The sequence below is a fragment of the Scyliorhinus torazame genome, chromosome 1 (assembly GCF_047496885.1).
Source record: "Scyliorhinus torazame isolate Kashiwa2021f chromosome 1, sScyTor2.1, whole genome shotgun sequence".
NCBI classification, from domain to species: Eukaryota; Metazoa; Chordata; class Chondrichthyes; order Carcharhiniformes; family Scyliorhinidae; genus Scyliorhinus; species Scyliorhinus torazame.
In genome coordinates, this window is record NC_092707.1 from 25,176,240 (window position 1) to 25,196,907 (window position 20,668).

Consider the following 20,668-nt stretch of genomic DNA (forward strand, 5'->3'; position numbering starts at 1 on the left):
CAACTTCCAGAAATGATCCAAAACTGCCCATTTCTTTGGGTTAAAATTCCACCCCGTCCCCACTGAGTGTTCTCTTGCAAACCTAGAACCGAACCTGGGAGGTCCAGTGAAGAAATGCCTGACCAGCCAACTTGGCTTGTTGATAAGATTCCGGAGGATGCGAATGGTCATTGAGGGCTGGAACCTTTCCTGGAGCTCCAAATAACTCGATGAGGTACTGCCTTCTTTGGGTAGGTTATCTTAGCTGAACGAGTAGCAAAAAACATACTTGTGCTGGGTAGCTGTGAAGATGCTGCTAGCTAAACGCAGCTCAGATTTAGCTCCTGCCAGCCCAAATTTAAACTACACGGCGATAGACAGATGGGCATGCTCATATTGAAAGAAACAGGACATTTGCTGCCCAGCAAACGGAAAGATATAATTTTTGATTTTTTTTGGAGATTACTTTTGAACATGATAGTGGATACCCTGCCAACCAGCACAAAGCTATAGGATAAATTTCTGCATGTGTCACAGGGAGACAGAGGCACATTAATTTTGGGATGAATACAGTGAGCATCAATTTACAAATAAAAACTCAGCAAGATTAGAACGTGTGGTTTATTTCTCCAAATCTTGCACCAGCACAACTCCACATGTACACATGCAATACACGCCAGCTATCATATATAGTAAAGTGCATCGATAAAAGTAACTCGCCTCAAGGTTTGAGGGGAATCAATGGCCAGGTTGTGCAAACAAAATTACCAAGCCAACAGAGGTAAACGTGCCCATGAAAATATAGTCCATCAAACGGAGTCTCTCAGTAATAGGCAAGCATAACACTGCATTATGAACAGCACTGATGTTAATTTAAATTACGTGGCACTGTATTAGCTTCTCTTAGAATAGAGTTCACATAACGCTAATTCACTGGTGGCCCAAATAAAAATAACACAATACCACATTTACAATCTGAATAGACTAATGTTGCACTAAAATCATGTACACAACAATGACACAAAGAACCTAGGCTTGAACGCAGCTGATGCAGGATGGTAGTCTCCCCTGCTCTGTTGGCTGAAATCAGTTCACAATGTCTCAGTCAACACAAATCCATAATACTAAAGTGCCAGAAATTCAATATAGTGGTTGACTTCCTTAGCCTTTTGATGGGACAGTCTTATTTGGAGTTCATTGGGGCACACAGTGCCAGAATTAGTTATTTAAGACATGGAAGGAATGATGGGGGTAAGGGCGAAGGGAAACAACTGGCAGTTCCCTTCTTGGGTGGGGCTCATGCACATTGTTCTAGCATAATGGAGTTTATATCTAATCCTACAATGCACGATACTGCACCTAAACTGCTTCAGACACTTCACGCAAGAAGGAACAAAAATCTTCAAGCGCAGTTAGTCAGCCTGCCACTTTGATAGACACAAAAGGAATAAAATATAATTCCAGTTTTAATCTCAAAGTACATCAAAAAAATCATTAAAAATAATGACCCAAAGTTAAGTACCTTTAGATTCAAGTAAGAGAATTTATTGTATTGATCCATGAGATTAAAAATAAATGTAAACCTGTTTATAGTGAAATCCAACAAAGATAACTTCTCATTCACTCCCATTATATGGATATCCAACAGATTAAATCATTTCCCATTAAATGGGACAACGAGATATACCTTATTTACTGTTTATGTAGAATTTGCATTCCAAAAATAATAGCTCTAATAATCACAGGATAACTTTCCTGTGTTAGTTTCTATCTTTATATCTCGCATGTCCTGCAAGGTTAGTCCATTGTCTCATTTTCCCTGATGACCACAGAGCAGCTTGTGTGTAACTTTCCTTTTACCTCATTCATTTCTCTTTTTTTTGTTGCAAAACTCGTCCTTTTTAAGTGAATATTTTAAGTGCCATTTTGATTCCACTGCAAAATACATTAAAACCGCCGAGATTCACAAGCGGGTCAATAAGCAGTCTATGGAAATCACATTGATCCAGAAGCTTTGACCCAGGGCGGAACACATTTTTTCGAAAACATGCTCAATTGGGATTCGGCTCCACTCACCTGTACACAGATGCCTGTTCCCCAGGAGTGCCTTTGTAGAATTCTTGAAAAACTATCGCATTCCTCCTCCCAAACCCCTGACCCCTCCCATACGCACCCACACCCCACTCCCCAAAAATTTACGTAGATTACCAGATGAGGAGATCTGGACTAGAAAACCTTCACAGTGTTTCAACTGGACTAGCTCGCGCAGAACACATGGCTTCAAATGAAAAACTTTATAGCTCAAGGCATTACAGGAAATTGTCTTTTGACTGCAACGTAGCGAGAGAGAAATCAGATAGACAGCAGTGGCCACCCCACTGACCAGTGGGATGGAAAGGAAGTTACCTATTTTGTTAAAAAAATAAATCAGAAGCAATAAGTATGTAAATAAATCTTGGACTCTTTGCTCCACCTATCCATTGACATGGCACTGCGTGGATTTTCAGCAAATAAAGCTTATATTTTCCTTAGTGCGCCCACTTATTCCTTTTTGATGAATGGAAGGAGGACCACACGTCTGATGATCCAAGAGCCCTGGTTCTGGTGTTCCACTGCTTCTGAGATTGGCCAATCCGGAGAAAAAATAAAAGGACAAAACAAAAAGTCAGCGGCCCGGAGAAAAGATGAAGTCCAGAGCCTGGCGCTCAGTGGCAGCAATGTTCGGGTGCCACAAATCAATCATGAAGACCACCCGTGGGCCTTCTTCACTTGGACCTGCAATCACAAAAAAGGAATAATTAGGTAACAGGTTGGCCAAAGGAAAATGCTTCTCACTTTATACAACACCCTTCCGAATTACACTGACAGGAATCTCAGTCAGGTGATATAGTGAGAAACAAAAAGTACATAAATGTTCAGTGAGGAAAAGCTATTCTCAATTGTGATGCACTGTAGGATCAAATAGCCGTCTGAGTGCATTGGAATCAGATCGTAACAATGAAACAGGTCATTTGGTACAGTAAAATATACTGAGGCACTTCAGTTAGGAATAGTAATAATCTTTATTAGTGTCATACATAAGCTTACATTAACACTGCAGTGAAGTTACAGTGAAAATCTCCTAGTCGCCACACAAGCACCTGCTTGGATACACTGAGGGAGAATTCAGAATGTCCCAATTTCATGAAACTAAAAAAAAGTAGAAAAAAACCTCAGTCGAAACCTTGCCTAGTGGTTAACATTGGTGCCTCACAGCGCCAGGGACCCGGGTTTGATTCTGGCCTTGGGTGACTGTGTGAAGTTTGTACGTTCTCCCAGTGTCTGCGTGGATTTCCTCCAGGTGTTCCTGTTTTCTCCCATAGTCCAAAGCATGTTAGGTGGACAGGCTTTGATCAATGCACGAGGTCACAGTGATAGGGCGGTGGAGTGGGCCTAGATAGATTGCTCTTTCAAAGGGTCAGTGCAGACTTGATGGGCCAAACAGGCTCCTTCTGCACTGTAGGAATTCTATGAATTCTGTAGACAGGGGTCCAGAGACGCACAGAGACACAGAAAAAAACAGATGTGTATATTTTCCGTACCAACGGACCTGTTTCGTTGTTACTAGTTTCGATCTGATTCCAATGCTCTCAGATTGAGTTACTGTGCACACACACACACACACACACACACACAAACACACACACACACACACACAGAGTATAGAACAAACTCATGTGTTTGCTCTGAAGTTGAAGCAATAGTGAGTTTAGTTTACATTTTAGGGTGTTTCAGGGAGAGATACCAATTGAAGAAAAGCATCTAGTGAATGCTCAGCAGTCTGCCATAAGAAAACGGTTCGAAACTAAGATAACCCAAGGACAAAACAGAAGCGTTGAGTTGTGATAAATAAATATTTAAAAATAAATTTAGAATATCCAATTACTTTTTTTTCCAATTAAATGGCAATTTAGCGTGGCCAATTCACCTACCGTGCACAATAAAGGGAGAATGTACAAACTCCACACGGACAGTGACCTGGGACCGGGATTGAATCCGGGTCCTCGATGCGTGAAGCAGCAGTGCTAACCACTGCACCAGCCCCAGATATGATAATTCTATGATACATAAATTCTGTTAGTCTTACTTGTAACACGTATTGAGTTTTGTTTTGGTTAAACTTTTGTAATTGTACGACATGACAAATGTAGTTGTGAAACCGGGCAGCACGGTAGCACAGTGGTTAGCACAATTGCTTCACAACTCCAGGGTCCCAGGTTCGATCCCCGGCTTGGGTCACTATCTGTGCGGAGTTTGCATGTTCTCCCTGTGTCTGCATGGGTTTCCTCCGGGTGCTCCGGTTTCCTCCCACAGTCCAAAGATGTGCAGGTTAGGTGGATTGGCCATGCTAAATTGCCCTTAAGTGTCCAACAAGGTTGGGTGGGGTTACTGGGTTACGAGGATAGGGTGAAGGTATGGGCTTGGGTATGGTGCTCTTGCCAAGGGCTGGTGCAGACTCGATGGGACGAATGGCCTCCTTCTGCACTGTAAATTCAATAAGAAACTACAAAAATTTTATTTGAGAAGTATGCAATACGTTGTTTGTTTGAAGTTTATGACGTTCAGTCCTTGTAAAGGAGTTGTAAGGCCATTGTAAAGAAACCTTACTTGTAGTGAAGCTTTGTTTCTTTCAAGTGGGAAGGTATGATGAATCCCAAGGAAAAGAAAAATACCTATCAGAAGTTTAAATCTGTGGTCAGAGGCGGTTAAGTCCAGTTCCCAGTGGGCATCGGGGGTTTCTGTGCATGCACCAGTTATAGCATGGCCACACATGCGCAGATTTTCACATTTTCAGGCCGAAAAACATCCCTGTAGACATGTGTATTTTGTTTCTTTTACTTCTTCAGATCAGACACCAGTCTTGCGCAGAAGAAAACAAGCAGAAAAGGTGAAATGGTGTGAAAAGGAAATCAAGTGATCTGGAAAAAGAGCGACATTGCAGAGTTCTTGTCCCAAGGAGCAGGTCACAGGGAGGGGGACATGGAGCAGGTCCCCCAGATTAAGATCCCAAACTCGAGCGGCATGTGGCTCAATGGTTAGCACTGGGACTGCAGCACTGAGGACCCGGATTCAAATTTCGGTCCTGTGGCACTGTCCGTGTGGAGTTTGCACATTCTCCCCATGTCTGCGTGGGTTTCACCCCCACAACCCAAAGATGTACAGGTTAGGTGGATTGGCCTCGCTAAATTACCCCTTAATTGGAAAAGACAAATAATTGGCTACTCTAAATTGATTTAAAAAAAGGTCCCAAACTAGGGAGTGGGACATAAAGAGGTCCCAGAAGACAGTCCAAGTTAAGCGACAAGGACAGGAATCTGTAACAGGTCTTGTTAAGTTAAAAGGAGCAAGAGAAATAGACTTCAAATTTAAGAGAGAAAGCTGTGGGGAGCAGACTTGCACCAAAGTGGGTTTGAGACAATTGAGGAGATCCGAGGAAGCAGCCTAAAGTTGGTGACTCCTTACAGATCATTGGTGTTCTGCTTGGCCTAGCCGAATATCTGTAAGTGAGTTTGGAGGGTGAAGCTTGAATGTACATAGAGATCCAGAAGAAAAGGAACATATGTAGGTGAGTTTGAAACACTGGAGGTGGGTCCTTGTGGAAGTGAGGTTTGGAAGAGCATTCCAAGGCGAGTTCTTCTAATATGGAGATTGGAACCCCTCCTGGAGAATCAAAGTTTCAGTGAGACCAGTTGGCTCCAAGTTTTAAAAGCTGATACGAAATCTAGTCCAAAGGTGTGCAGGTTGGATGGATTGGCCATGCTAAATCGCCCTTAGTGTCCAAGGTATGTGTAGGTTAGGTGGGGTTACGGAAATATGGGGATAGGGTGGGGAAGTGGGCCTAGATGAGGGTGCTCGTTCAGAGGGTCGTTGCAGACATGATGGATTGAATGCCTCCTTCTGCACTGTAGAAATTCCATGAAATCCCTGGAATCTGTTTTTTAAAAATAAATGTAGAGTCCCAATTCAATTTTTCCAATGAAGGGACAATTTAGCGTGGCCAATCTACCTAACCTGCACATCTTTGTGTTGTGGGGGTGAAACCCACGCAAACATGGGGAGAATGTGCAAACTCCACACGGACAGTTGACCCAGAGCTGGGATCGAACCTGGGACTTCAGCGGCATGAGGCAGCAGGGCTAACCCACTGCGCCACTGTGCTGCCACCCTGGAATCTGTTTTTTGTGGCATCTATCACTCGTCTTGGATACGGTATGCCTAACCACAAGTCGCTTATTAGTTTACATGTACCACATACCTACCCTAAATAGCAGCATAGAAGATAGATATCGTAACTTGGTGTCTTTACGAACTTAATGTATCTGTAAAGATAGAGCTGCAGTGACAAAATAGTGTGATTTAACTCTTTACTGGTGTTTGTATTGAAGTTTTCCAACGTTTTTGTCCAGTGTAACATAGTTCATTTTTCTTGTTTAATAAACATTTTATTCTTTATGTTAAAGGTACACTAACAGGAGCAGCACGGTGGTGCAGTGGGTTAGCCCTGCAGCCTCACGACGCCGAGATCCCAGGTTCGATCCCGGCTCTGGGTCACTGTCCGTGTGGAGTTTGCACATTCTCCCCGCGTTTGCGTGGGTTTCGCCCCCACAACCCAAAGATGTGCAGCGGAGGTGGATTGGCCACGCTAAATTGCCCCTTAATTGCAAAAAATTAATTGGGTACACTAAATTTATTTTAAAAAAGATACACTAACAAACTCGTGCAAATGCATATAGTGGCTGCCCTCCACGGTTTCTAGAAAAAAAGCAAAAGTTAGAACCTACCAAGCCAGATTTCACTCTGGGATCTGATTTGTCCAGTATAATAACATTAGCCTGGCCTGCTGAGATTGTCCAGCGTTTTCTGTTTTTGTTTAACATTGGCTGCGATTGTAACAGTTCACCAAAACAACATCAGAGAAAATTTGAGAACAAGACACATAAGGATCTAATAATAATAATAATCTTTATTAGTGTCACAAGCAGGTTTACATTAACACTGCAATGAAGTTACTGTGAAAAGCCCCTAGCCGCCACACTCCGGCGCCTGTTCGGGTACACAGAGGGAGAATTCAGAATGTCCAATTCACCTAACAAGCACGTTTTAAAAAAAAAATATTTATTCAAGTTTTTCAACAAATTTTCAACAACCCCCGCCCCCCCCGCAACAAAAAGAAAGCAACAAGAACACAAATAGAAATTATACAATGGGTTTCCCCCATATACAGTAACCCCCCATATAACAGTAAAAAGCACAAATAGGGGGAAAAAAACACCTTGACTCAAACACCCCCCCCCCCCCAAGAGAACCTCCCCCCCTGGGCTGCTGCTGCTGATCTCCTCCTAACGCCCCGCGAGATAGTCTAGGAACGGTTGCCACCGCCTGAGGAACCCCTGCACAGACCCTTGCAAGGCAAACTTTATCCTCTCCAGCTTGATGAACCCTGCCATGTCATTGATCCAAGCTTCCACACTAGGGGGCTTCGCATCCTTCCATAGTAGCAAAATCCTCCACCGGGCTACCAGGGACAAAAAGGCCAGAATACTGGCCTCTTTCGCCTCATGCACTCCCGGCTCGTCCGATACCCCAAATAATGCTAATCCCCAGCTCGGCTTGACCCGGGCATTCACCACCTTGGACATAGTCCTAGCAAAACCCCTTCAAAACCCATCCAGTGCCGGACACGCCCAGAACATATGGACATAATTTGCCGGGCTCCCAGAGAACCTCCCACATCTGTCCTCCACTCCAAAGAACCTACTCAACCTCGCCCCTGTCAGATGCGCTGTGAGTAACCTTGAACTGTATTAGGCTGAGCCTGGCGCAAGAGGAGGAAGAATTAACCCTACTTGGCATCAGCCAACAGACCCTCATCTATCTCCTCCCCAAGCTCCTCCTCCCACTTGCCCTTTAACTTCTCAACCGAGGCCTCCTCCTCTTCCTGCAGCTCCTGATAAATCGCCGAAACCTTGCCTTCTCCAACCCATACACCCAAAATCACCCTGCCCTCAATCCCACGTGCCGGAAGCAGCATGAATTCCCTCACCTGCCGCCTCACAAATGCCTCACTTGCATGTACCTGAAAGCATTTCCCGGGGGTAGCCCAAGCTTCTCCAACGCCCCAAGGCTCGCATACGTCCCATCGATGAACAGGTCCCCCATTCTTCTAATCCCCGCCCGATGCCAGCTCCGAAACCCCCATCCATCCTTCCCGGGACGACCCGATGGTTCTCCCGAATCGAGGACCAAACCGAGGCCCCCACTTTGCCCCTGTGTCGCCTCCACTGCCCCCAGATCTTCAGCGTCGCCGCCACCACCGGACTCGAGGTGTACCTTGTTGGCGAGAGCGGCAGCGGTGCCGTCACCAGCGCCCTCAGGCTCGTGCTCACACAGGACGCCATCTCTAACCTCTTCCACGCCGCCCCCTCTCCCTCCATTACCCACTTACGGATCATCGGTACATTGGCTGCCCAATAATGGCCACACAGATTTGGCAGCGCCAGCCCCCCCCCTGTCCATGCTACGCTCCAGAAACACCCTCTTCACCGTCGGGGTCTTATTCGCCCACACAAATCCCATGGTGCTCCTGCTTATTCGTTTGATCAGAATGGGGAGGCAGTGGAACACAAAGAGAAACCTCGGAAGGACCGTCATTTTTACCGACTGCACCCTACCCGCCAGTGAGAGTGGCAGCAGATCCCATCTTTTAAAATCCTCCTCCATCTGCTCCACCAACCGTGTCAAATTAACCTTGTGCAGGGCCCCCCAACTCCTAGCTACTTGGATCCCCAGGTACCGAAAGCTCCTTTCCACCCTCTTCAGCGGTAACTCGTCTATCCCCCTTCCCTGGTCCCCTGAGTGCACCACAAAGAGCTCACTCTTCCCTACATTGAGTTTATACCCCGAAAAGTCCCCAAGCTCCCTAAGGATCCGCATGACCTCCGCCATCCCCTCCACTGGATCCGCAACATACAACAACAGGTCATCGGCATACAACGACACCCGGTGTTCCTCTCCCCCCCCCCCCGAACCAATCCCCTCCATTTCCTGGACTCCCTCAGTGCCATGGCCAGCGGCTCAATTGCCAGTGCAAACAACAAGGTGGACAAGGGGCACCCCTGTCTCTTCCCCCGGTGTAGCCGAAAGTAAGTCAGCTGACTCCTGCTGACCCCGGCCTGTCCTGCCCTTCCATCGACCCCCCAGTGTGAGAATCCCCCCACCCCTTGGCAGTCAGTGTCTGCTCCCCTCCAGCACCGCCCTTCCCCCCGGCCACGCCCCCATCCTTCCCTAACGCGGGAAAAAGCCTGCGCTTTCCTGAGCCCCCCCACCCCCCCCCCTTTGGCGCAGCTCCTTTTTGCGGCCTTACCCCAACTCCCCATCCCCGGGACTCCACTCCCCCTCTTCCTCCGTGGGCCCCTGCCCCTCCAACACCGATGCCCACACTCTCCCACAGCCCCCACATCAAATCCATTCACCCATCGCCACCCAACACTCAAACAAAAAGAACATTCCCCAAACACAGTAAACACAGTAAACATCCCCCCCACGACAAACCCTCAATTTGAGCCCAACTTTTCAGTCTGTATAAAGTTCCATGCCTCATCAGGCGTTTCAAAATAGTGGTGCCGATCTTGGAATGTTACTCACAATCGTGCTGGCTACAGCATCCTGAACTTCATCCCCTTCCGATGTAGCACCGCCTTAGCCCGGTTGAAACCAGCCCGCTTCTTAGCTACCTCCGCACTCCAGTCCTGGTAAATTTGGATCTCCGTGTTCTCCCACCTGCTGCTCCACTCTTTTTTGGCCCATCTCAGGACACGCTCTTTGTCCATAAAGTGGTGGAACCTCACCACTACAGCCCTTGGCGGGTCGTTGGCTTTCTGTCTCCTTGCCAGGACCCGATGAGCCCCATCCAGCTCCAGGGGCCTCGGGAAAGCTCCCGCGCCCATCAGCGAATTGAGCAACGTGCTCATATATGCCCCGGCATCGGGCCCCTCCACTCCTTCAGGGAGACCCAGAATCCGAAGGTTCTTCCTCCTCGACCTATTCTCCAGGTCCTCAAAATTTTCTGCCCACCTCTTGTGCAGCGCCTCGTGCGCCTCCACCTTCACCGCCAGGCCCAAGGTCTCGTCCTCGTTCTCCGAGGCTTTTTGCCGCACCTCCCGGATCACCGCCCCTAGGGCCTTCTGGGTCTCCACAAGCTTCTCAATCGCCGCCCTCATTGGCGCCAGCATTTCTGTCCTCAGCTCCTCAAAGCAGCGTTTAAGAAACACCTGCTGCTCCTGCGACCACTGTGCCCACGCTGCTTGGTCTCCACCCGCCGTCATCTTGCTTTTCCTCTCTCGCACTTTTCGCTGCACCAGGATCACATTTTTAACCGCTCAACTCCTGGTCCAATCCATATAATGTTGGGGGGACCTTGCTGTCACCTTCCCACACTGGAAGCCGTCAAATAATTGCCGTTGGGGCCCCTCTGAAGAGCCCAAAAGTCCGTTCCCGGCGGAAGCTGCCAACCGTGCGACCTACCTAGGCATAGCCGCAACCGGAAGCCAACAAGCACGTCCTTTGGGGCTTGTGGGGGGAAACCGGAGCACCCGGAGGAAACCCACTTGGTCTAAGAAGTAGATTTTAAGGAGTGCCTTAAAGAGGAAAGATAGAGAGAGGCAGAGATTTAAGGCAACGATTCCAGAGCCGAGGGCCTAGACAACTGAAGCTACAACCACCAGTGATGGGGCAAAGAAATCAAGAGCCAGAATTGCAGGGACACAGAACACTCAGGGGGTTGTAGAACCGGAGGAGATTGCAGCAATAAGGAGGAGAGGGGCCAAAGAGAGATTGGAACACAAGAATGAGAAATTAAAGATGAGAGGTTAAAATAATGACCGACAGTTAACAGTATACTTGCCTCCATGGAATGCTGTGTGTAGGAAGGAATCATCAAACAGCAAACAGCGCCCTTCTGCCCAGCATTGCGGCTCCCCGCCGACCACCAGTTCACAACTGCTGGGAACCTTTAAACCTGCAATAGCAGGAGACCATAGTGACAATGAACACTGCAGACCAACATTAACAATATGGACATTGGAAAGCAAAGCGGAATCAAATGTGAAAAACAACACGATAATTGCGAACCATGTAGCTTAACAAATGGGATGTCATAAAGTCGCCCATATTATCATTGATGCTAATCCAGATACTGCTAGTCTGTGGGTCTTCTGCTCTTCTCCAAAGTTCTGCATCCCAGTCCACTCCTACAAGTGGACCATGGATTCCCCATGATTCTGAATGCCATCCATCCAGTATTTTCGTGAACATAGAACCATACAGCACAGAACAGGCCCTTCGGCCCTCGATGTTGTGCCGAGCATTGTCCGAAACCAAGATCAAGCTATCCCACTCCCTGTCATTCTGGTGTGCTCCACGGAACCATGTCTTCCCATTTTTCTCCTGATTAGTTTGTAAATGAATCTTTTGATTCAAGTCACACTGCCATTCAGCTCTTCAGGCTGCAAATGTGTTTCTCGAATAAACTATCATTATTATAAAATGGGGTTATAAAATAACACTTGTGTACTGGCTCCTGTAATCACATAAGTGCTGCCATGTGGGTGGGCCTGTTTTTAATTGTAATTGATTGCAAGTTGACAAACTGGTTTAATTTTACATGAAATACATGCAGCAACAAAATACATAGATTTCACAGCAAAATATATGAATTCCACCTACTGAGTCCATGGAAACACAATAAAAAGGCTCAAGGGGGCTGCATGACTGACTCATATACCTAAAATATAAACTTTACAGGCCATTTTGAGGCAGAAACTCACTTTCTACTTAGCTACTTAGCGTGGGGCAGCACGGTAGCACAAGTGGATAGCATTGTGGCTTCACAGCGCCAGGGTCCCAGGTTCAATTCCCCGCTGGGTCACTGTCTGTGCGGAGTCTACACGTTCTCCCAGTGTCTGCGTGGGTTTCCTCCGGGTGCTCCGGTTTCCTCCCACAGTCCAAAGACGTGCAGGTTAGGTGGATTGGCTATGATAAATTGCCCTTAGTGACCCAAAAGGTTAGGAAGGGTTATTGGGTTACGGGGATAGGGGGAAGTGAGGGCTTAAGTGGGTCGGTGCAGACTCGATGGGCCGAATAGCCTCCTTCTGCACTGAATGTTCTATGTAGGCCCAAGCTAGTTGACTCTCCCTTCGGCTGAGAACGGATGACGACTGTCTAGCCAAGCTGTGGCTACCTTTGATAAGTGCCCGTCTAAGTTTGTAAAGGGGAGTAGTAGCATTCTGGAAGACTGACATTAAACTGCCCAAAGTGTTTCTGTCACTTATTGCTGATGAGGGAGACACACACGCGACAGATGCATCTCACTTTCAATGGCATCAATGTGTTGGGGAAGCATAGAAAAAAGGTTACAGTAAAGAAAGTGCCAATATTTATTTCTACAAATCATTGGTTAGACCTTAGTTTTAGTACTGTACTGTATCTTATTCTGGACACAATGCTACATCAAGGATTTGGTGAGGGCACAGAGGAGATTTACTGAAACGGTACCGGAGATGAGGGGTATTCAGAGAGTCAAGTGAAACTGGAATTGTTTTTGTTAGAGCTGAGAAGTTTGAGGGGGGATTTAACAAGAGGTGTTCAAAATCATTTGGAGTTCTTTTAGGACGAGAGAAGCAGTTTTCACTGGCACTGAAACATGTGGTCCCTCCGAAATGGCCTAGCAGTGTGTTGAACCAAACTGAAATACAGACAAATTGAAGAATATTGAGGGATTTTCCAGGTCCCAACAAAAGTCAGTGGACTTTTGGCTGGGTCGCTGAAACACCCGTGGGGATCCCACCACGATGGGGGCCAGAAAATCCCGGTCTGAGGAACTGGAAATGACAAAGATTCATCTTGCCCAGTTGACAGTGCAAAGCTCTCCTCAGTAATATTTGGGGACTTGTGCCAAAATTAGGAGAACTGCCCGGTAGACTAGCCAATCAACAGCTTGACAGTCATATTCACTAAATCATACTTTATGAGCAATGTCCCAGGCTCCTCCATCAATAACGCTGGGTATATCCTGGACCCACCAGCAGGACAGATTCATAGAACATAGAACAGTACAGCACAGAATAGGCCCTTCGGCCCTCGATGTTGCGCCGAGCTTTGTCCGAAACCAAGATCAAGCTATCCCACTCCCTGTCATTCTGGTGTGCTCCATGTGCCTATCCAATAACTGCTTGAAAGTTCCTAAAGTGTCCGACTCCACTATCACAGCAGGCAGTCCATTGATTCACCAAAGGTTGTGGCACAGAGGTATACAGTTGAGGGGGTGGGTGGGGGAGGAAGAGAGAAATGGGACCCAGAGTCCGAGAAGCATTGAGGGCAGCATTAAAGACACAGATGTGTTGAACCACCACCACCCACGTTTCCTGACAAAACACACGCCGCCCTGACTCAGAACTACATCGCCTTTCCTTCACTGTCGCTGGGTCAAATCATCAAACTTTCTCCTGAACAGTGTTGTGGGCGTACCTAAACCACATGGAATGAGGAGATCAAGAAGCCAGCTCACCATCCATCAGTTGATGAAGTGCAATTACAGATCCCAAGACGAATTAAAAAGAAAATTAGTAATCATAAGTCACAGATTTAAACAAATTTGCAAAAAACCTAGCGGGGAGGTGTGGAGCAATTTCTATTAACTCAGCAAGGGTCTGAAAAGGTGGTGGAAGCAGATTCAGTTGGAACATTCAAATGGGGTTGAACATATTCTTAAAAAAGAAAAGAATTTTAGGGCTATGAGGAAAGATTGGAACTAATGGGATAGCTTTTGTGCTCCATCACTCTAATGAATGTATGATTCAGAAATTATTGCTCAGTAACTCTGGGGTGAAGAATTATGTTAAAAATGTTGGCTCTTAACCCATTTATTTACAGAACAGTATAATTTTTAACACATCTATTACAAACATCACACTAATAAACTGTGATATTTAGCACCTAACATCTAAAACAAACAGCAGTGCCAACTAAGTAAAAATGTTCCAGACTGATTTAGGCCTTTTTGTTCCATTATCTCCTGAAAATAATTTAGTTTCACACAGAGATAAATGTTAAGAAAATAGTTGGCCATGTGTGGAAGGTTCCACTGGATTCTCTTGACCTCTCATTCTAACTTTGCAGAAGATCGTAACAGTGTAAACTGTGCTTTTTGCCATTTATGCCATTTCTCCAGGTGTTCCATTGATCTCAGGTTAGACCCCACCCGCTCCCGGAAATTACAGGTGGGCACCATCTCTAGGGTATCATATGTCACCGTTGCTACATAACTGTACGGGAATTATCAATGGTGTAAACACATTCGTCAAACTTGTCCTTTAATGAGCTCAATAATTGGTTGAGAATGGGATTATGAGGGCAGCAGCACGGTGGAGCAGTGGTTAGCACTGCTGCCTTATGGCGCCGAGGACCAGGTTCAATCCCAGCCCGGGTCACTGTCCGTGTGGAGTGTGCACATTCTCCCCGTGGTTGAGTGGGTCTCACCTCCACAACTCAAAAAGATGTGCAGGTAGCTGAATTAGCCATGCTAAATTGACCCTTAATTGGGAAAAAAAGAATTGGGTACTCTAAATTAAAAAAAAAGGGAAACAAAGAGAATGGGATTGCGATTATTGGAATAACTTTAATAGAAATAATTAAAAATACGGCCTCAGGATAGTAAGTCAAGCCTGAACAGCAAATATGGCTGGATGCTGCAATATTCTGGAGTTTAGAACATAGAACATAGAACAGTACAGCACAGTACAGGCCCTTCGGCCCACGATGTTGTGCAGACCATTTATCCTAATCTAAGATCAATCTAACCTACACCCCTTCAATTTACTGCTGTCCATGTGCCTGTCCAAGAGTCGCTTAATCCCTAATGACTCTGCCTCCACCACCTCCGCTGGCGGTGCATTCCACGCACCCACCACTCTCTGTGTAAAGAACCGAACTCTGATATCTCCCCTCTACCTTCCTCCAATCACCTTAAAATTGTGTCCCCTCATGACAGCCATTTCCACCCTGGGGAAAAGTCTCTGGCTATCCACTCTATCCATGCCTCTCATCACCTTGTACAACTCTATCAAGTCACCTCTCTTCCTTCTTCGCTCCAGTGAGAAAAGCCCTAGCTCCCTCAACCTTTCTTCATAAGACATGCCCTCCAGTCCAGGCAGCATCCTGGTAAATCTCCTCTGCACCCTCTCCAAAACATCCACATCCTTTCTATAATGAGGCGACCAAAACTGGAGAAAAGGGGGGGGATTCTCCCGCAATTGGCGGGGCAGCCTGTACCGGCGGCAAGAGCGCCACGGACCACTCCGGCGTTGGGTCGACCGGAAGTTGCAGAATCCTCCGCACTTCTGGGGGCTAGACCGGCGCTGGACGGGTTGGCGGCCGCGCCAACCGGCGCCGAAGGGCCGCCGCGGGTTGGTGCATGCGCAGGACTGCCGGCGTGGTCTGGCGTATGCGCAGAACCGCCGGTGTGTCCTGCGCATGCGCAGGGGGTTTCTTCTCTGCGCCGGCCATGGCGGAGCCTTACAGAGGCCGGCGCAAAGGGAAAGAGTGCCCCCACAGCACAGGCCCGCCCGCAGATCGGTGGGCCCCGATCGCGGGCCAGGCAGCCGGCTTCGGAGCAGCGGGGCAGGATTCTCTGACCGGCGGGGGGGTCGGAGAATCCCACCCAATATTCCAAGTGTGGTCTAACCAGGGTTTTATAAAGTTGCACCAAAACCGCACCGCTCTTAAACTCCAATCCTCCTGTTATTGAAAGCCAACACACCATACGCCTTCTTTTTTTTTTTAAATAAAAATTTTATTGAGGTATTTTTTGGTTTTACAATGACAAAATAAACAATATACATAAGTCTATAAACACAGTGCAAAAAAAGCCTGCTACCTCCCTTGCAGGTCCCACACCTTTATTAACCTCCTACTCTAAACTAAACTAACCCCCCCCCCACCCACCCCCTTCTGCTGACGATTAATTTTCTGCGAAGAAGTCGACGAACGGTTGCCACCTCCGGGGCGAACCCTAACAGTGACCCTCTCAAGGCAAACTTGATTTTCTCCAGATAGAGAAAGCTAGCTATGTCGGATAGCCAGGTCTCCAACTTCGGGGGCTTTGAGTCCCTCCAAGCTAATAGTATCCGTCTCCAGGCTACCATGGAAGCAAAGGCCAGAATGTCTGCCTCTTTCTCCTCCTGGATCTTCCGAAAATCGCTACCTCCGGATCTGTGCCACCCTTGTTTTTAACACCGGGGACCTGACGTCTGCAAACCCCTGCCAGAATCCCCTGAGCTTTGGGCATGTCCAGAACATATGGACATGGTTCGCTGGCCCCTCCGCACACCGGTCTTCTACACCAAAGAACCTGCTCATCCAAGCCACTGTCATGTGAGCCCGGTGAACGACCTTGAACTGTATTAGGCTGAGCCTGGCACATGTTGTGGACGCATTGATTCTACTCAACGCATCCGCCCAGAGACCATCCTCCATCTCTCCTCCTAATTCCTCCTCCCATTTGCGCTTCAGCTCTTCAGTCTGCGTGTCCTCTGACCCCATGAGCTCCTTATAGATGTTCGGTGGTAGGAGCGGGAAGGTTGAGACCTGTCTACGTAGGAAGTCCCGCACCTGCAGGTACCTAAATTTGTTTCCCTTGCCAATCCAAATTTCTCCTCCAGCTCCCTCAAGCTAGGGAAGCTCCCTTCTATAAACATATCCCCCATCCTCTCAATTCCTGCCCTCTGCCATCTCCGAAATCCCCCGTCCATCTTTCCCGGTGCAAACCGGTGGTTATTGCAGATTAGAGACCAGACCGATGCTCCCTCTGCTCCCACATGCTTCCTCCATTGCCCCCAGACTCCCAGGGCTGCCACCACCACGGGGCTGGTGGAGTACCGTGCCGGCGGGAAGGGCAGAGGCGCCGTTATCAGTGCCCCCAAACTGGTGCCCTTACATGAAGCCGCCTCCATACGCTCCCATGCCGACCCTCCCCCACCACCCACTTCCTGATCATGGCTATATTCGCCGCCCAATAGTAGTTACTGAAGTTTGGCAGCGCCAGCCCGCCCTCTCCCCGGCTCCGTTCAAGCATCCCCCTTTTTATTCGCGGGGTCTTGCCCGCCCAGACAAAGCCAGTGATCACTTTGTTAACCTGTTTAAAGAAGGAGCGCGGAATAAAGATGGGGAGACACTGGAACACAAACAGGAATCTCGGAAGGACTGTCATCTTCACTGTCTGGACCCTCCCAGCTAGTGACAGCGAGAGAGCGTCCCACCTCCGAAAATCGTCCTTCATTTGGTCTACCAGACGGGCCAGATTAAGTTTGTGCAACCGTTCCCATTCCTGCACCACTTGGATGCCTAGATACCTAAAACTTCCCCCTACCACTCTAAACGGCAGTTCCCCCAATCGCCTCTCCTGTCCCCTTGCCTGGATCACAAACATCTCGCTTTTCCCCATATTCAGTTTGTACCCCGAGAACTGGCCAATTTCCCCCAGAATCCTCATGATTTCTTCCATCCCCCCACTGAGTCCGACACATACAGGAGCAGGTCGTCTGAGTAAAGTGAGACTCTGTGTTCCACTCCCCCCCCGGACCAATCCTTTCCAGCCCCTTGAGGCTCTCAGCGCAATTGCCAGCGGCTCTATAGCTAGCGCGAACAACAGTGAGTAGCCCCAGGGGGCACCCCTGCCTCGTCCCCCGGTGTAGCCTAAAATAGTCCGATGTCGTCCTATTCGTCCGTACGCTCGCCACAGGAGCCTGATACAGTAACCTGACCCAGTCAATAAAGCCCCGTCCAAATCCGAACAGTCCCAGCACCTCCCACAGATATTCCCATTCTACTCAATCAAAAGCCTTCTCTGCGTCCATTGCGACCACTACCTCCACCTCCCTTCCTTACGGGGGCATCATGATCGCATTTAGCAACCTTCTTACATTGGACACCAACTGCCTTCCCTGAACGAACCCTGTCTGGTCCTCCTCAATCACGTCCGGAACACTTAAATCTTTTTTTAAAAAAAATCTAGAGTACCCAATTCATTTTTTCCAATTAAGGGGCAATTTAGCGTGTTCAATCCACCTACCTTGCACATCTTTGGGTTGTGGGGGTGAAACCCACGCAAACACGGGAAGAATGTCCAAACTCCACATGTACAGTGACCCAGAGCCGGGATTGAACCTGGGACCTCGGCGCCGTGAGACTGCAGTGCGACCACTGCGCCACCGTGCTGCCCCACAATCATCAATCCTAGAGGCAAAAATTTGGCCAGCACTTTGGTGTCCACATTCAATAGGGATATCGGCCTGTAGGACCCACACAGTTCCAGATCCTTATCCCGGCTTCAGAATCAGCGAGATCGTGGCCTGTGACATCGTCGGGGGTAGCACCCCTCTCTCCCTTGCCTCATTGAATGTCCTCATCAACAGCGGCCCCAATATTAGATAACTTTTTGTCGAACTCCGCTGGGTACCCATCCGGCCCCGGGGCTTTACCCGACTGCATGGCCTTCAGATCCTCCACTATCTCTTCAACCCAGCCCTCCTACCAGCTCCCCGTCCACCTTCGGGAAATTCAGCCCCCCTAGGAAGTGCCTCATCCCCTCTGGCCCCGGTGGGGGTTCCAACCCATACAGCCTACTATAAAAATGCTTAAACGCCTGCTGAGTCTCCCACCAGGTTCGCGTCTCCATCCTTTACTTTCCCCATCTCCTTGGCTGCCTCCCTCTTTCTAAGCTGCTGTGCAAGCATTCTGCTGGCCTTCTCTCCGTGCTCATAGGAGCCCCCTCGCCTTTCTCTCTTTTTTTAAATAAATATTTTAATTCAAATTTTTCCAACAATTTTTAATGACAAACAAACCCTCCCCCCCATAACAAAAGGAAGAAAGAACACAAACCGCACATTCAAAAATAATAAACTACATATACATTGGGTTTCTCTCCCACATATATTAACCCCTCCATATAACATTCAACAGTACACTTGGGGGAACCCCCCCCCCCCCGCCACCCAAATACCCCCCCGAAAGAGACATCCCCCCCTCCCCCCCCCTCCCCTTCCCCCCCCCCCCCCCCGGGTTGCTGCTGCTGCTGACCTCCTCCTAACGCTCCGCGAGATAGTCTAGGAACGGTTGCCACCACCTGAAGAACCCCTGTACAGACCCTCGTAAGGCAAACTTTATCCTCTCCAGTTTAATGAACTCTGCCATGTCATTTATCCAGGCTTCCACGCTGGGGGGCTTCGCATCCCTCCATAATAACAAGATCCTCTGCCGGGCTACCAGGGACGCAAAGGCCAGGATACCGGCCTCTTTCGCCTCCTGCATTCCCGGCTCGTCCGTTACCCCAAATGATGCCAACCCCCAACTCGGCTTGACCTGGACTTTCACCACCTTGGACATAGTCCTCGCAAGACCCCTCCAGTGCCGGGCACGACCAGAACATGTGGACGTGATTTGCCGGACTCCCCGAGCACCTCCCACACCTGTCCTCCACCCCAAAGAACCTACTCATCCTCACCCCTGTCATATGCGCTCTGTGAACAACCTTGAATTGTATTAGGCTGAGCCTGGCACAAGAGGAGGAAGAATTAACCCTACTCAGGGCATCAGCCCACAGACCCTCATCTATCTCCCCCCCCCCCCCCCAAGCTCCTCCTCCCACTTGCCCTTTAGTTCCTCCACCACGGCCTCCTCCTCTTCTTTCAGCTCCTGGTAGATCGCCGAGACCCTGCCCTCCTCGCCTTTCTCAGCTGCTCCACCGCCCTCCCTGTGGTTAAAGCCCGAACTCTGCCTGTAGCCTCCGCCGTTCCCTTAGAAGCCCTGTTCTGGGGTCTCCACATACCTCTTGTCGACCTGTAGTATCTCTTTTACCAGTCGGTCCGTCTCCGTCATGTCTACCTTCTCCCTGTGGGCCCGTATCGAGATCAGCTCCCCTTTAACCACCGCCTTCAATGCCTCCCAGACCACCGCTGCCGGGATTTGCGCTGTGTCATTGACCTCCAGGTAATTCTGAATACATTTCCTCAACCGCCCGCACACCTCCTCGTCCGCTAAGAGCTCCACGTCTAACCTCCAGTGCGGGCGCTGATTACGGTCTTTACTAACCTGTAGGTCAACCCAGTGCGGGGCATGGTCTGAGATTGTAATTGCCGAGTACCCCGTGTCCACTATCCCCGTCAGTAAAGCCCTGCTCAGAATGAAGAAATCGATCCGGGAGTACACCTAATGCACGTGTGAGTAGAAGGAGAACTCCTTTACTTTTGGCTGCCCAAATCTCCATGGATCCCCCCCCCCCCCACATCTGCCCTGTTATAACCTGCCTGCTTACCATTGGCTGGGGACTAATGACAATCCCACAATCCTGTGGGAGTGGGAGCTTCCCCAATGAGGGGAGCGGAGAAATCATTAGCAGACTCCCTGTATAAATAAAGCTGGCCAGTTTGGAACCAGCAGGAAGGAGTAAGCAGCAAGCGAGGTTGCTGCTGTTGTGTGTATATACATATATATATGTTATTGTAAATAAATGTTATTTCTTTTGTATCCTTGAAACTTGTGCTGGATTCTTTGTGGCCCTCACAAAACTGGTGATGAGGGTTAAAGTGAATAGCTGTCT

At 48.5% G+C, this 20,668-nt stretch overlaps 1 protein-coding gene across 1 annotated transcript in view; it reads right to left on the reverse strand.

Annotated features, from left to right (window-relative positions):
• Window positions 1-2,155: 2,155 nt before the first annotated feature.
• asphd2 (aspartate beta-hydroxylase domain containing 2) overlaps window positions 2,156-20,668 on the reverse strand; it is a 68,910-nt gene continuing 50,397 nt past the window's right edge. Inside the window, 2 exon segments of the mRNA XM_072476260.1 lie at window positions 2,156-2,754; window positions 10,922-11,035. Of these exon segments, the coding sequence (XP_072332361.1) occupies window positions 2,645-2,754; window positions 10,922-11,035 (224 nt within the window). The 3' untranslated portion in view covers window positions 2,156-2,644.